Source organism: Anomaloglossus baeobatrachus, chromosome 9, assembly GCF_048569485.1.
Source record: "Anomaloglossus baeobatrachus isolate aAnoBae1 chromosome 9, aAnoBae1.hap1, whole genome shotgun sequence".
Classification (NCBI taxonomy): domain Eukaryota; kingdom Metazoa; phylum Chordata; class Amphibia; order Anura; family Aromobatidae; genus Anomaloglossus; species Anomaloglossus baeobatrachus.
The window spans coordinates 216,236,971-216,253,874 of record NC_134361.1 but is presented as its reverse complement, the minus strand read 5'-3'; the positions used below and the strand labels follow the sequence as shown (position 1 = coordinate 216,253,874).

Below are 16,904 nucleotides of genomic sequence, written 5' to 3'. Positions count from 1 at the left end.
TGCGGAGCATGACACAGAGATAATCAGCGAGTGCGGAGCATGACAGAGATAATCAGCGAGTGCGGAGCATGACACAGAGATAATCAGCGAGTGCGGAGCATGACACAGAGATAATCAGCGAGTGCGGAGCATTGATCACAGGCCTCACACAGAACATCAGTGATTCAGCTACAGACACAGCGAGCGCCGCCCGGGAGAAACCGACACACAACCGGCCCAGCTCTGCTCAACCGGTACATCAGCCGGAATGCTGGCATCACTGCACACCCACTAATGGTACCACTGCTGAGCCATGTATCTAACCCCATCATGTGTGATACTGTCTGATGAGCCGTGTATCTAATCCTCTCCTGTGTGATACTGTCTGCTGAGCTGTGTATCTAATCCTATCCTGTGTGATACAGTCTGCTGAGCTGTGTATCTAATCTTATCCCGTGTGATACTGTCTGCTGAGCTGTATATCTAATCCCACCTGTGTGATACTGTCTGCTGAGCCGTATATTCTAATCCTATCCTGTGTGATACTGACTGCTGAGCCGTGTATCTAATCCTCTCCTGTGTGATACTATCTGCTGAGCTGTGTATCTATCGTCTCCTGTGTGATACTGTCTGCTGAGCCGTGTATCTAATCTTATCCCATGTGATACTGTCTGCTGAGCTGTGTATCTAATCCTCTCCTGTGTGATACTGTCTGCTGAGCTGTGTATCTAATCCTCTCCTGTGTGATACTGTCTGCTGAGCTGTGTATCTAATCCTATCCTGTGATACAGTCTGCTGAGCTGTATATCTAATCCCACCTGTGTGATACTGTCTGCTGAGCCGTGTATCTAATCCTATGCTGTGTGATACTGACTGCTGAGCCGTGTATCTAATCCTATCCTGTGTGATACTGTCTGCTGAGCCGTGTATCTAATCCTATCCTGTGTGATACTGTCTGCTGAGCCGTGTATCTAATCCTATCCTGTGTGATACTGACTGATGAGCCGTGTATCTAATCCTCTCCTGTGTGATACTGTCTGCTGAGCTGTGTATCTATCCTCTCCTATGTGATACTGTCTGCTGAGCTGTGTATCTAATCTTCTCCTGTGTGATACTGTCTACTGAGCTGTGTATCTAATCCTATCCTGTGTGATACTGACTGCTGAGCCGTGTATCTAATCCTATCCTGTGTGATACTGTCTGCTGAGCCGTGTATCTAATCCTCTCGTGTGATACTGTCTGCTGAGCCGTGTATCTAATCCTCTCCTGTGTGATACTGTCTGCTGAGCTGTGTATCTAATCCTCTCCTGTGTGATACTGTCTGCTGAGCTGTGTATCTAATCCTCTCCTGTGTGATACTGTCTGCTGAGCTGTGTATCTAATCCTCTCCTGTGTGATACTGTCTGCTGAGCTGTGTATCTAATCCTCTCCTGTGTGATACTGTCTGCTGAGCTGTGTATCTAATCCTCTCCTGTGTGATACTGTCTGCTGAGCTGTGTATCTAATCCTATCCTGTGTGATACTGTCTGCTGAGCTGTGTATCTAATCCTCTCCTGTGTGATACTGTCTGCTGAGCTGTGTATCTAATCCTCTCCTGTGTAATACTGTCTGCTGAGCTGTGTATCTAATCCTCTCCTGTGTGATACTGTCTGCTGAGCTGTCTGCTGAGCTGTGTATCTAATCCTCTCCTGTGTGATAGTGTCTGCTGAGCTGTGTATCTAATCCTCTCCTGTGTGATACTGTTGCTGAGCTGTGTATCTAATCATATCCTGTGTGATACTGTCTGCTGAGCTGTGTATCTAATCCTCTCCTGTGTGATACTGTCTGCTGAGCTGTGTATCTAATCCTCTCCTGTGTGATACTGTCTGCTGAGCTGTGTATCTAATCCTCTCCTGTGTGATAGTATCTGCTGAGCTGTGTATCTAATCCTATCCTGTGTGATACTGTCTGCTGAGCTGTGTATCTAATCCTCTCCTGTGTGATACTGTTGCTGAGCTGTGTATCTAATCCTCTCCTGTGTGATAGTGTCTGCTGAGCTGTGTATCTAATCCTCTCCTGTGTGATACTGTCTGCTGAGCTGTGTATCTAATCCTCTCCTGTGTGATAGTGTCTGCTGAGCTGTGTATCTAATCCTCTCCTGTGTGATACTGTCTGCTGAGCTGTGTATCTAATCCTCTCCTGTGTGATACTGTTGCTGAGCTGTGTATCTAATCCTCTCCTGTGTGATAGTGTCTGCTGAGCTGTGTATCTAATCCTATCCTGTGTGATACTGTCTGCTGAGCTGTGTATCTAATCCTCTCCTGTGTGATACTGTCTGCTGAGCTGTGTATCTAATCCTCTCCTGTGTGATACTGTCTGCTGAGCTGTGTATCTAATCCTCTCCTGTGTGATACTGTTGCTGAGCTGTGTATCTAATCCTCTCCTGTGTGATAGTGTCTGCTGAGCTGTGTATCTAATCCTATCCTGTGTGATACTGTCTGCTGAGCTGTGTATCTAATCCTCTCCTGTGTGATAGTGTCTGCTGAGCTGTGTATCTAATCCTATCCTGTGTGATACTGTCTGCTGAGCCGTGTATCTAATCCTCTCCTGTGTGATACTGTTGCTGAGCTGTGTATCTAATCCTCTCCTGTGTGATAGTGTCTGCTGAGCTGTGTATCTAATCCTCCCCTGTGTGATACTGTCTGCTGAGCTGTGTATCTAATCCTCTCCTGTGTGATAGTGTCTGCTGAGCTGTGTATCTAATCCTCTCCTGTGTGATACTGTCTGCTGAGCTGTGTATCTAATCCTCTCCTGTGTGATACTGTTGCTGAGCTGTGTATCTAATCCTCTCCTGTGTGATAGTGTCTGCTGAGCTGTGTATCTAATCCTATCCTGTGTGATACTGTCTGCTGAGCTGTGTATCTAATCCTCTCCTGTGTGATAGTGTCTGCTGAGCTGTGTATCTAATCCTCTCCTGTGTGATACTGTCTGCTGAGCTGTGTATCTAATCCTCTCCTGTGTGATACTGTTGCTGAGCTGTGTATCTAATCCTCTCCTGTGTGATAGTGTCTGCTGAGCTGTGTATCTAATCCTATCCTGTGCGATACTGTCTGCTGAGCTGTGTATCTAATCCTCTCCTGTGTGATACTGTCTGCTGAGCTGTGTATCTAATCCTATCCTGTGTGATATTGTCTGCTGAGCTGTGTATCTAATCCTCTCCTGTGTGATACTGTCTGCTGAGCTGTGTATCTAATCCTCTCCTGTGTGATACTGTCTGCTGAGCTGTGTATCTAATCCTATCCTGTGTGATACGGTCTGCTGAGCTGTGTATCTAATCCTATCCTGTGTGATACTGTCTGCTGAGCTGTGTATCTAATCCTCTCCTGTGTGATACTGTCTGCTGATCTGTGTATCTAATCCTCTCCTGTGTGATACTGTCTGCTGAGCTGTGTATCTAATCCTCTCCTGTGTGATACTGTCTGCTGAGCCGTGTATCTAATCCTATCCTGTGTAAATGTAATCCTCTAGTGTACCATATACAGGACATATTCCACATTCCTCAGATGTGTATAGTATATAGTCACAGTTCCAGCCCCAGGGGTCACAGTCATCAATAATTCGGCAATGTCAGAGGAGGAGAATATTCTGTCATAGAATTCAGTATTAATAGGACCCTGAGAAGATCTGGACGTCTCCCCAGCAATTTCCTTCCAATATACTGTGGATGTATGTATGTATGTATGTATGTATATATAAATATAATATACATATATATAAATATAGTATACCTATACATATATAAATATAATATACACATATACATATATATATATATATATATATATATATATATATATATATATATATATGTACATATATATATATGTACACACGTATATATTATATATATATATACACATACATACACACACGCATACATATAGCTCTGGAAAAAGAGAAGAGACCACTGAACATTTTTATAAAAATCAGCTTCTCTCCATGTCGGATAGCCGTTCCATTCCAGTGTCAGGTGAGGAGAAAGCGACTCTCCACTGACCGGGATGACCGTTCTCTTATTCGAATGTCATTCAGCAACCGCAGGATGACATCAAGTCTCCTACAAAAGGAATTGTAAATGGCAGTTGGGGTGAAGTGCACGGCAATAACAGTTGGTAACAGGCTCCTAGAAGCAGGGCTCAATTCATGTAAAGCTAGAAAAAAGCCTTTCCTCAATGAGAAGCAAAGGAGAGCCAGGCTGAAGATTGCCAAAGACCATAAGGATTGGACCATAGAGGACTGGAGTAAGGTAATCTTCTCTGATGAGTCTAATTTCCAGCTTTGCCCAATACCGGGTCGTCTCATGGTTAGACGGAGACCTGGAGAGGCGACAAGCTGCAGTGTCTTGCACCCACTGTGATATTTGGTGGCGGATCGGTGATGATCTGGGGATGCTTCAGCAAGGCTGGAATTGGGCAGATTAAACTTTGTGAAGGACGTATGAATCAAGCCGCATACAAGGTTATCCTGGAAAAACCGTTCTTCCTTCTCAGGCAATGTTCCCCAACTCTGAGGACTGTTTTTTCCAGCAGGACAATGCTCCATGCCACACAGCTAGGTCAATCAATGTGTAGATGAAGGACCACCACATCAAAACCCTGTCATGGCCGGCCCAATCTCCAGACCTGAACCCCATTGAAAACCTCTGGAATGTAATCAAGAGGAAGATGGATGGTCACAAGCATCAAACAAAGAACTGCTTACATTTTAGCGCCAGGATCAGCATAAGGTCACCCAAAATCAGTGATAGACTGGAGGAAAGCGGCAAAGATGTAAGGGCTGATATAACAGACGGTTTCTCCACATTCGGCCGCTGATCGCCCTTTTCCCGCAGTCTCAGCATCTTTTGTGCCTGGAGCTATGACCGGACACATTGGTGGGGGCTGTCAGTGGTAATGGGGTCCAGGTGACTAATATTCGGGGGCTGCGGTGATCAGTCACTGACATTCTCAGGAAAAAAAGAAAAAGGGGAAACAGTTTGGACAGGAGCGCTTGTTTTTGGTTTTCTCTCTCTCGACGGATAAAAGATTTTGGTGACCCGGCCATTACCTATGAGAATTGGGTTCAGATTTCCCAGGACTGGCACCAGAAGCTGGAGTCTGGCTACCAATGAGACAGCCACCAGGAGAGGAGGGGACGGCGGCCCATGACAGCCACCAGGAGAGGAGGGGACGGCAGCCCACGACAGCCACCAGGAGATCGGGGGGACGGCGGCCCACGACAGCCACCAGGACAGGAGGGGACGGCAGCCCACGACAGCCACCAGGAGAGGAGGGGACGGCAGCCCACGACAGCCACCAGGAGAGGAGGGGACGGCAGCCCACGACAGCCACCAGGAGAGGAGGGGACGGCAGCCCACGACAGCCACCAGGAGAGGAGGGGACGGCAGCCCACGACAGCCACCAGGAGAGGAGGGGACGGCAGCCCACGACAGCCACCAGGACAGGAGGGGACGGCAGCCCACGACAGCCACCAGGAGAGGAGGGGACGGCAGCCCACGACAGCCACCAGGAGAGGAGGGGACGGCAGCCCACGACAGCCACCAGGAGAGGAGGGGACGGCAGCCCACGACAGCCACCAGGAGAGGAGGGGACGGCGGCCCACGACAGCCACCAGGAGAGGAGGGGACGGCGGCCCACGACAGCCACCAGGAGAGGAGGGGACGGCGGCCCACGACAGCCACCAGGAGAGGAGGGGACGGCGGCCCACGACAGCCACCAGGAGAGGAGGGGACGGCGGCCCACGACAGCCACCAGGAGAGGAGGGGACGGCGGCCCACGACAGCCACCAGGACAGGAGGGGACGGCGGCCCACGACAGCCACCAGGACAGGAGGGGACGGCAGCCCACGACAGCCACCAGGAGAGGAGGGGACGGCAGCCCACGACAGCCACCAGGAGAGGAGGGGACGGCAGCCCACGACAGCCACCAGGAGAGGAGGGGACGGCGGCCCACGACAGCCACCAGGAGAGGAGGGGACGGCGGCCCACGACAGCCACCAGGAGAGGAGGGGACGGCGGCCCACGACAGCCACCAGGAGAGGAGGGGACGGCGGCCCACGACAGCCACCAGGAGAGGAGGGGACGGCGGCCCACGACAGCCACCAGGAGAGGAGGGGACGGCGGCCCACGACAGCCACCAGGAGAGGAGGGGACGGCGGCCCACGACAGCCACCAGGAGAGGAGGGGACGGCGGCCCACGACAGCCACCAGGAGAGGAGGGGACGGCGGCCCACGACAGCCACCAGGAGAGGAGGGGACGGCGGCCCACGACAGCCACCAGGAGAGGAGGGGACGGCGGCCCACGACAGCCACCAGGAGAGGAGGGGACGGCGGCCCACGACAGCCACCAGGAGAGGAGGGGACGGCGGCCCACGACAGCCACCAGGAGAGGAGGGGACGGCGGCCCACGACAGCCACCAGGAGAGGAGGGGACGGCGGCCCACGACAGCCACCAGGACAGGAGGGGACGGCGGCCCACGACAGCCACCAGGACAGGAGGGGACGGCGGCCCACGACAGCCACCAGGAGAGGAGGGGACGGCGGCCCACGACAGCCACCAGGAGAGGAGGGGACGGCGGCCCACGACAGCCACCAGGAGAGGAGGGGACGGCGGCCCACGACAGCCACCAGGAGAGGAGGGGACGGCGGCCCACGACAGCCACCAGGAGAGGAGGGGACGGCGGCCCACGACAGCCACCAGGAGAGGAGGGGACGGCGGCCCACGACAGCCACCAGGAGAGGAGGGGACGGCGGCCCACGACAGCCACCAGGACAGGAGGGGACGGCAGCCCACGACAGCCACCAGGACAGGAGGGGACGGCAGCCCACGACAGCCACCAGGACAGGAGGGGACGGCAGCCCACGACAGCCACCAGGACAGGAGGGGACGGCAGCCCATGACAGCCACCAGGAGAGGAGGGAACGGCGGCCCATGACAGCCACCAGGAGAGGAGGGGACGGCGGCCCATGACAGCCACCAGGAGAGGAGGGGACGGCAGCCCATGACAGCCACCAGGAGAGGAGGGGACGGCAGCCCATGACAGCCACCAGGAGAGGAGGGGACGGCGGCCCATGACAGCCACCAGGAGAGGAGGGGACGGCGGCCCATGACAGCCACCAGGAGAGGAGGGGACGACAACCCATGACAGCCACCAGGAGAGGAGGGGACGACAACCCATGACAGCCACCAGGAGAGGAGGGGACGGCGGCCCATGACAGCCACCAGGAGAGGAGGGGACGACAACCCATGACAGCCACCAGGAGAGGAGGGGACGGCGGCCCATGACAGCCACCAGGAGAGGAGGGGACGGCGGCCCATGACAGCCACCAGGAGAGGAGGGGACGGCGGCCCATGACAGCCACCAGGAGAGGAGGGGACGGCGGCCCATGACAGCCACCAGGAGAGGAGGGGACGGCGGCCCATGACAGCCACCAGGGGAGGAGGGGACGGCGGCCCATGACAGCCACCAGGAGAGGAGGGGACGGCGGCCCATGACAGCCACCAGGAGAGGAGGGGACGGCGGCCCATGACAGCCACCAGGAGAGGAGGGGACGGCGGCCCATGACAGCCACCAGGAGAGGAGGGGACGGCGGCCCATGACAGCCACCAGGAGAGGAGGGGACGGCGGCCCATGACAGCCACCAGGAGAGGAGGGGACGGCGGCCCATGACAGCCACCAGGAGAGGAGGGGACGACAACCCATGACAGCCACCAGGAGAGGAGGGGACGACAACCCATGACAGCCACCAGGAGAGGAGGGGACGGCGGCCCATGACAGCCACCAGGAGAGGAGGGGACGACAACCCATGACAGCCACCAGGAGAGGAGGGGACGGCGGCCCATGACAGCCACCAGGAGAGGAGGGGACGGCGGCCCATGACAGCCACCAGGAGAGGAGGGGACGGCGGCCCATGACAGCCACCAGGAGAGGAGGGGACGGCGGCCCATGACAGCCACCAGGAGAGGAGGGGACGGCGGCCCATGACAGCCACCAGGAGAGGAGGGGACGGCGGCCCATGACAGCCACCAGGGGAGGAGGGGACGGCGGCCCATGACAGCCACCAGGAGAGGAGGGGACGGCGGCCCATGACAGCCACCAGGAGAGGAGGGGACGGCGGCCCATGACAGCCACCAGGAGAGGAGGGGACGGCGGCCCATGACAGCCACCAGGAGAGGAGGGGACGGCGGCCCATGACAGCCACCAGGAGAGGAGGGGACGGCAGCCCATGACAGCCACCAGGGAAGGAGGGGACGGCGGCCCATGACAGCCACCAGGAGAGGAGGGGACGGCAGCCCATGACAGCCACCAGGAGAGGAGGGGGGACGGCAGCCCATGACAGCCACCAGGAGAGGAGGGGACGGCAGCCCATGACAGCCACCAGGGGAGGAGGGGACGACGGCCCATGACAGCCCCCGGGGAGGAGGGGACGGCCACTGATCTTACATTGGACGCGAGGGGGAGTTGTGATTGTAGCTGTATCTATGGCAGCAGTCCAGTAATCTGACACTGACGCTCCCCCCCCCTCTTTCATCTTCTGATAATCCGGACTGAGTGCTGCACAGCGGATCTCCAGCCTGGTGACACGACTCCATCTTTGTCCGATAATCCGGCAGTGGGAATGACCCCTCTATACCGCCAGTGATGACAGAGCTGCCACTCACCCCTGCCCAGTCCATACGGTGCACAGAGGCGGGGCCAGTGCTCACCGCGGGGGAGGGGGGAAGAGGTCGGTACTCACCGCGGAGGGGGCCGCATTCACCCCGGGGCCCCTCAGCGTCCTCTCGGCTCCAGTAGCTTGTTGTGTGCAGCCATCTGACGCTTCCGGGTTCCAAGCTGTCACGTGATCCACATCGCACAGCGCCACTAGCGCTCCATCTAGCGGGCGGTCGGAGAATGACACGTAATGGCGGCTCTTATCTTTCCGATATAAATCGGTGTGCGGATGATCTCGGTGACTGTCCTGTGGACTCTTGTGTCGTTCGAGTCTTTAATAACCTGTTTTGCTTCAAGACTTTAATTTCCAAGTCCTGGCAACCAGAGAAAAAAAAATGGCGGATAGCAGGAGTCATTTGCCAGATACAAATATGGCCGCCAGGTAAAAATTCTCGCGAGACTTCCTTCCTTGATTACGTAGCGCCGCGCTGACCCCGCCCTCTTTCTCTCTTACGCTTCCCAGCTGGTAGAGGTGCAACTTTCATCGGTCGTCCCGAATCCGGGTTCATCCGACACCGAAACCGGCCAGAGTGAAGCGGAGCCCCCCCGTCCGGCAGCGCAATGCCCCCTAAGTTCGATCCCACCGAAATTAAAATCGGTACGTGAGGCGGGAGAGGGGAAATGTGATCCTCGGAGCGGAGCCCCGCCACATCCGGGCAGGCCGCAGCCAGGAGCGGGGAGTGCGGCTCTCACGGACCGTGTCTGCCGGGGTAATGTGAACGGAGGCTTCTCCCGGGGTGTAGGGGTGAGGGAGGCCCCGTGCTGCCCAGGCTCATCACTATGGCGCCGTAATTACAGGAGTATGAGCGCATGGCCCGCGCTCCCGCCGGCTTCTGCTGTAAGTGACGGGCAGGGTGCGGGTTCGAGCCCCGGGAGAGGCGGAAGGGATTTTTTTTTTTTTTTTTTTTATTCAAAATTTATAGATTTAATTAAATCCCTGAGTTTTCATTGAGTATTAGTGGTGTATTGATCACTGCATGGTGGATATAGATGTCATGGGGCAGGAAGGGGTTAATGAGGATCTATCCCATTGATTTTCCAGGGCTAAAGGGGTGGTCTTGTATGGGGGGGGGGGGCATCTAGCCACCCGCCACTGTACCGGGCTCCCGTGTCTTGGTATAGTCCAGTGGTGCGCTTATAGCGACCTCCTCTTAGGAAACAGGGCCGCCCTGCGTGTGAGCCGTCCTGTGCCGAAAGATGGAGAACACGTGTGCCGCTGATCCCTGGGGACCCTCGGCCGCCGGTGCCCCCTGTATTAACCTTCTCTGCTCTCCTCCGTAGTCTTCCTGCGATGCACCGGTGGGGAAGTCGGAGCCACCTCTGCGCTGGCCCCTAAGATCGGCCCCCTGGGTCTGGTAAGTGTCTAAAATGTGAGAAACCAAATTCCGCTTTCCGCCTTAAGACTATGACCCTCTTCCCTTTAAGATGAGCGGCGCCCGGGGTCCTGTGACTGAGATGTTATCTAATGTCTGTCTTTTATTTTAGTCTCCCAAGAAAGTTGGTGATGACATTGCCAAAGCGACCGGTGACTGGAAGGGGCTGAGGATCACCATCAAGCTGACCATCCAGAACAGGCAGGCCGCGGTAATGTGACCGACACTGCCCCCTGCTGCTCTGGGGTGGGGAGTGCAGACAATGTCCTTTACATGTTCACTTATAATACTGTAAAGGGGCTCAGACACCATGTTGCTTCTCCATGTGCTGCATAGCTCCTTAAAGTCCCTATGTCCTTTCTTGGAGCCCCCCCTCTCCTTTTCAGTGTAGTATTAAAGGGGTTGTCCATTAAAGATATGCTTAAGTGCTGCATATCTCCTGTACTGGTGCTGCCTGAATTGACCTCACATGACCACTGCAGCCAATCGCCAAATGTTGATCAGCTGCAGCCTTCACAATTACGTCCAAGTAGAAGTGATTAATAAGGGTCGTCCAGTATAGGAGCCCCTCTGACAGCACGTGGGTGCAGGGAGCTGAGCTCCGGTTGCTGCAATTTCACCGTAAAATACTTGTCAATCATGTCCGGTTTCCCTTCAACAAGCAAGCGTAGACATAAGAAGGCACTCAATGCAGAAAAGACTAGCAAATAAATCTCCATCCTGCTCATGGCTGCCATGTCTATTCTCCCGGGAGGCGCAGCTGTGATCTCCGCTCTATAGGAGTCCTTACTGCAGCACAGCGGTGTACAGAACATGGTCTGATGATCCCAAACTGCTCTAAAAAGTAACCTGAATGGAAATTTACTCAGATCAGACTTTCATAAATGCGGTCATACCATCAGAATATAGAAGACTTGGATCGGATGTTTATTAATGCAGCGATACATAATATAGCATTATCCTGTATGGCGAACCCAGGAAAGGAGAGAAGCTGCAGTAGTCCTGTCCTTGGTGGGGAAAAATGCAATATAATGTGATTAATATGCAGTGTACCCCCAAATGTTACCAATATGAAATGTCAGCTGGCTGCTCAAAACTTGGACTAAAAAAAAAAATATAATAATAATATTAATAATAAATATCTCAAAAGCTTTGTAACCATGTTCCCAGTGAGGTTGTCACCTCTGCTCCTTACTCCTGTCTTAACGGGCATCCAGTAAGTCAGCAGAGAAAATAAAATTACGTATTTTATTTATTTATATATATATATAAATATATATATATTTATTTATTTATTTATTTTTTTATTCAGAAAATGTATTATATATTCAGAAAATTTAATATTATGTGTATATTTATATATGTGTACATTATTCAGAAAATTTAAGTTATGCAATGGCAGCTTTCTAAGTGGAGAAGGAAAATTAAAGTACATAATTGGGACTTGGGTATTTAAAGGGAACCTGTCACTTTCTCACCTGTGGGTTGATCCAATTTGGGCGTATTGGGTCCACAACTGCGTCTATTCTTTCCATTGCCATCATCCTTCCCAGGTCCATGTGGATGACTTGTCCTAGATCATCCACACAGGCCTCCCTTGTGCTCCTTCACACGTGCACTTTTGTCCTGCTGCAGCAGAGCACAGTACCGTAATGTGCCGTTGCAGGGAAAGCCAAAGACTGCCCGTACATGTGCATTGCAATACTTTATTCTGCCCTGTCACGCGGTCCTTCTCCCATATCACACAATCAACAGTGAGAGATGAACAATCCAAAGAACATTTTATTCCAAAGCAAAATCAGTCCATAAAATAATCCACCACACAGTGGGTAAAATAGTCCAGTAAAGGGATAAATGTCCTGGGGATGAGTCAGAATCGCTCAGCAGTCCTTTTACAGGCAAATCTAGGTTCCTCAAAGGCTTTCCAGGGAGCTACCTGTAGCTGCAGCTTCTCCCCCAGAGGATCACTATTATTCCTCCCTTGTCTCTCAGCCAGAATGAATAATCTCCTAGGTAAGCAGAGTTTGGTGAATCCCAGGCCCCCCTCTCCCAGACTTACAGACAAAAACACTGTAGGGGGTGAGTCCCAGTATTTGGAGATCTGGGCAGTAAACAATGGACAGTCAACAAAAAGAAAGCAAATGGTTACTGCAGACAAGATAAGAAATGCACAGAATGAATGGAGCAAGACTCCTAAAATACCATCCTACCAATGATACCCCCCCTTCCATATTCCACCATCACATGCCCTCAGCAAGGTAGACAAATGTGCAGGAGTGCAGTGGAGGACTGTGGATGACTTAGGACGAGTCAGCCACATGGAGCTGGGAAGCAGATGGCAATTGCAAGGATAGACGACACCGGATAAAGACCTGTGACTCCCATAGGATCTGACTGCCCTGCAAGTGCAAGGTTCCCTTTAATGGGCAGTGATGACCGGTGTCTGCAGCGCAGCTGCATAACACTATGCGGGTACCACGGTGCTCTGTGCACCTGAATATGCGGGGTCAAAGTCTTATGGAACAGGGTCTTTGTCCACGTACGTGACCATGCTGCAATCTGGGTACATAATTGCTATAAACCTGCAGCAGAGAAAGTCAGCCATGTTTTCTTGCACTTAAAGGGGTTGTTTACTCGGGAGTAACCCCTGCTTCATCAATTCGGGACAATTAAAATAAAACCTCAGGGTGACGTTAACTCGTCTTACACCTGCTGAAACCGGGTACAACAGTATCTCCTCACCCTTTGTGGGGTGGAATCAATTGGTTCTTTGTGTTCTGAATTAAGTGGACATTGCCTTTAAGTAATTTGATATTTTAGAGATTTTTACTGACCCGGTTTTAACAATAGTTACCTTTTTTTGTACTTTCAGATTGAGGTGGTGCCGTCCGCCTCGGCTCTGATCATCAAGGCCCTCAAGGAGCCGCCCCGTGACAGGAAGAAGCAGAAGAACAGTAAGTGTGACTACTGTAGCATCGGTGCCGGGAGGATCGGCCGCCCCCGGGGTCCCCCAGCCACCCCCGGGGTCCTCCAGCCACCCGCCACTGTAGCAGCCAGCAGTGACTGCGTATAGTCCAGTGGTGCGCTAAGAGCAAACTCCACCTCTAGGAAACAGGGTCACTCTGCCCGTGGGTGACTCTGTGCCGTAAGGATGGGGACAGCTGCCCAAATCATACCCCGGCTGTACTTACCCCCGGCTTCTATATATCAATAGTTAAACACAACGGCAACATCTCCATGGAAGAAGTGACCAACATCGCCCGTCAGATGAGGCCGCGGTCCCTGGCCAGAGAGCTGTCAGGTGAGTTTTGTGATGAGTGGGGGGTGCGGGGGGTAACCAGCAGTGCGGGATCTGCCTCTCACCCCGGCGCTTCTCCTACAGGAACAATCAAGGAAATCCTGGGCACGGCACAATCCGTGGGCTGCAACGTGGACGGCCGCCATCCACACGATATCATTGACGATATCAACAGCGGTGCATTGGAGTGCCCAGCGGTAAGTGCTGCTCTTATTGGGGTACATGGTGGGATCGGTGGTGGTGGTGGTGATGATGGTGCAGCCGACTTATTGTATTTTTTTGTTTTTTCCCTTCCAGAATTAAATTATGAAGAGGATGTGAAAACTATAATAAAAAAACCCTTTTCATCCACACGATCGTCTGTCTTTATTTCTAGTGTGGTAAAGATGGATGGGGACCTCCAGAGGCTGATCTTCAGGAACCCCCTCCCCCAATTATCTAAAATGTATTCATGGTGGTTTTTGCACTTTTGGGGTCACTAGGTGGTGCTAGAGTTCTGTTTGTGCCATATGTTTTACACTATTAGATATCCCACCCCGGAGGGGGTTGTTCTCCACATTTGGAGGGGTGCGGCGGCTGTGTTACACCTGCTTGGCTCATGCACCTGTCCTCATTAGCATAGGGCATGCAGACACCTGCTGAATGTTGGCGGTTATGTGTAGGTGTGGTGTACTCTAGCTTTCATTAAATGCTTTAACAAAATGTTCTCCACAAATCTGCTGATATCAATATAAAGCACATTCTACTCCGCAGATCCAGGAAAGCATGTAAGGTATCGGGGAGGGTGGATCCTTCAGGTTGTAGAGGGGGAGGAAAGAGCATAATCTGCTGGATACAGAAAACCTCTCCAGGAATTAAGTTGTACTGATACACAAGAGCTGGGTCAGGCTACGGCCTTCTAGGTGTGGAAACCAGTATGTTACTGAGCGAAAGATCCCCATAGGAAAGCAGCCTGAGCCTCAAGGCTGAAAACTGCCAGTTAATGGGGAGCGGTTGTGAATGCTGAAGTCTAAAAATTACTCTATTGCTGCAAATAGTCACTGTCAGACATGTATATAATCTATAGACGTTATCAAAGACTGGAAGAAACAGCGCCCTCTTTGGGTAGTGGCACTGTGAGGTACTGCAGCTTTGATCTGTGGCTGTAATGCTGTAAATCACCTACACACCAGAGGGATTCTGGAAAACCCATCCCTTTGACTTTTCTTTTTCTTTTTTGATGGGACACTAATGTATTGAATAATGCAGTATATAATCTATAGATCATACAGAGGCAGGTTGGGTAATGCCACTGTGTGAGTGGATCTTGGGTGGCTCAGTGGTGCTTGCGGCGGCGGCTCAGTGGTGCTTGCGGCGGCGGCTCAGTGGTGCTTGCGGCGGCGGCTCAGTGGTGCTTGCGGCGGCGGCTCAGTGGTGCTTGCGGCGGCGGCTCAGTGGTGCTTGCGGCGGCGGCTCAGTGGTGCTTGCGGCGGCGGCTCAGTGGTTAGCCCTGCAGGCTTGCGGCGCTGGGGTCCTTGGTTGAAATCCCACAAAGGACACAATCTGCAAGGAGTTTGTATGTACTCCCCGTGTTTGCGTGGGTTTCCTCCGGATTCTCCGGTTTCCTCCCAAAGACCTACAGATAGGGACTCTGGATTGTGAGTCCCAATGGGGACAGTGTTGCCAATGTATGTAAAGCGCTGTGGAATTAATAGCGCTATATAAATGAATATTATATTATCTTCTGAGTGCAGGTGCTCTGATGACTGATGGAAGCGTGCATGGTGCTTTACTCCTTGCTGCGCTATCCACTGTTTACTATCCACGGCGCCATCCATTTAATAGTGGCTGTGTATGGTATTACAACGCAGTCACACCTAAGGATACCTGTCACCAGGTTTTTGCGGCTTTTTAGAGCAGTATAATGTAGAGACAGAGACCCTGATTCCAGCGATGTCACTGAGCCATTTGAGATTTTCTGCTGCAATAATAGAGCTCATGAATATGCTGGACTACCTGCAGTGCACAAAGTAGTCCTGTAATGATGATCTGCTGCTGATTAACCAGTGATGTGTCAATACTACACAAGCAGCCCAGTGAGTGATCGCTGACATCAGGATCTCTGCCCTTATGTTATGCTGCTCTTGATTATGTGGCAAAAACCTGGTGACTGATTCCCTTTAGGCCCAGTGCCCACGCTGTGTAGTTTTGATGCATATTTTCAGAAATCTGCAGCAAAATCTGCATGTCCAGTGTGAAGCCAGCAAAGTCTATGAAACCTCAGAAGTCCTGTACCCATGTTGCTTATTTTTCCCTTGCATATTTGGTGCAGAAAAAAATAAATCTGCACCAAATACACAAGGGAAAAATACTCTATATGGACAAAGCACTTCTAAATTTTTAAAGATTTTGCTGCCTTCACAAAGGACATGCAGATATTGGTGCAGTTTTCTGAAAATCTGCATTAAAATCTGCAGCATGGGCACAGAGCCTTAAACTAGTTAGGTACTGTCCTGCCTGAAAATAATTTTTGCACCTTCTGTGTTGCACGGTCAATTTTCTAGTTGCAGAAGGAGTTAACTGAGAATCTATCAGTGAACTTGCTCTTTCAACAGGAGTTTATAACTTTTCTTAGCTGATTTTATGCCTACATGTGAACAAACTGCCTGTAAAAACCAAATGGGACAAAACGATTTACTAAAACATCACTAAAAATATATTTACCCATGAACACTAAGTATATTTTAGATTTGTGCATATTTAGGAGGGGATGTGATAATTCAGAGGGTCCTGGACCCGGTCCTGGACCCGGTCCTGGACCCGGTCCGTCCTTTCACACGTCACAGGGTTTGGGGGGGTCTATTAAAGATAGTAGGGGTTTCCAGGGTTAGTCATATGCCTGGGTTGGGCAGATATTGGTCTGTAATGCCCTGCGCTCCCGGGATAGGTCTGCCATCAGCAGTTTGTGTCCCTGGCGGTAGCGAGGTTTAGAGAATAGTCCTGCGGGGTCAGCGTTCTCAGAATCACTCATGCGGTCTCCAGCGGTGAATGGTTGTGGATCTGGTCGCCTTGTTCCTGTTGATGTAGAGGAAAAATTCGTGTGGCCGCTCTGATGTGATAGCAATGGCCAAAATGAAGGAAAACCTGCGCCCTGTGTCCCTGATCAGCACCATCAGCCCTTCCTAGCTCCGGGTATAAGGGGTCAATACATTGCTATGATGCTCCTATCAATATTAAAAACCCACCGTTTTGTGTACGCAGCTCCTATGCATGGCTATGTGTCTCCATGGTTACAGACTACAAATATTTATGCAGTCAGGGTACATGATTGATTCTGCAGGAAGGAGCGGACAGAAGAAGCTACCTGTGGCCGGAGGATAAAAATGGAGACTGGGAAAATTTAAAGGGGTAACCCGCTCCCAGAAACAACCTGGCAAGAGTAATGTGTGTAACTGTGTTTGTATGGGTTTCCTCCCACACTCCAAAAACATACAGATAGGGACTCTAGATTGTGAGCCCCAATG

The 16,904-nt window shown here is 52.1% G+C and overlaps 2 protein-coding genes and 2 non-coding genes across 5 annotated transcripts in view; 3 read left to right on the top strand and 1 right to left on the bottom strand.

Annotated features, from left to right (window-relative positions):
• The window catches only part of LRSAM1 (leucine rich repeat and sterile alpha motif containing 1), a 37,386-nt gene extending 28,508 nt beyond the window's left edge, over positions 1-8,878 (bottom strand). The window contains 1 exon segment of the mRNA XM_075324467.1: positions 8,756-8,878. Within this exon segment, the coding sequence (XP_075180582.1) occupies positions 8,756-8,772 (17 nt within the window). The 5' untranslated portion in view covers positions 8,773-8,878.
• A 288-nt stretch (positions 8,879-9,166) lies between these two features.
• Positions 9,167-13,752, top strand: RPL12 (ribosomal protein L12). Of its 2 annotated transcripts, none has more exons than XM_075324465.1 (7): positions 9,167-9,328; positions 10,012-10,085; positions 10,216-10,314; positions 12,976-13,057; positions 13,318-13,404; positions 13,486-13,598; positions 13,699-13,752. In XM_075324465.1, exons 1-7 carry the CDS (start codon positions 9,292-9,294, stop codon positions 13,702-13,704), a joined length of 498 nt encoding a protein of 165 aa, XP_075180580.1. In that variant the 5' UTR covers positions 9,167-9,291; the 3' UTR covers positions 13,705-13,752. The 2 variants fall into 2 exon arrangements, with proteins under 2 accessions (XP_075180580.1, XP_075180581.1); XM_075324466.1 differs by lacking the exon at positions 9,167-9,328 and adding an exon at positions 9,479-9,568.
• LOC142253838 (small nucleolar RNA SNORA65) lies at positions 9,817-9,940 on the top strand. Its single transcript, XR_012726869.1, has one exon. It is a non-coding gene; the product is annotated as a small nucleolar RNA SNORA65 (small nucleolar RNA).
• On the top strand, positions 13,141-13,266 carry LOC142253839 (small nucleolar RNA SNORA65). Its single transcript, XR_012726870.1, has one exon. It is a non-coding gene; the product is annotated as a small nucleolar RNA SNORA65 (small nucleolar RNA).
• Positions 13,753-16,904: the final 3,152 nt, after the last annotated feature.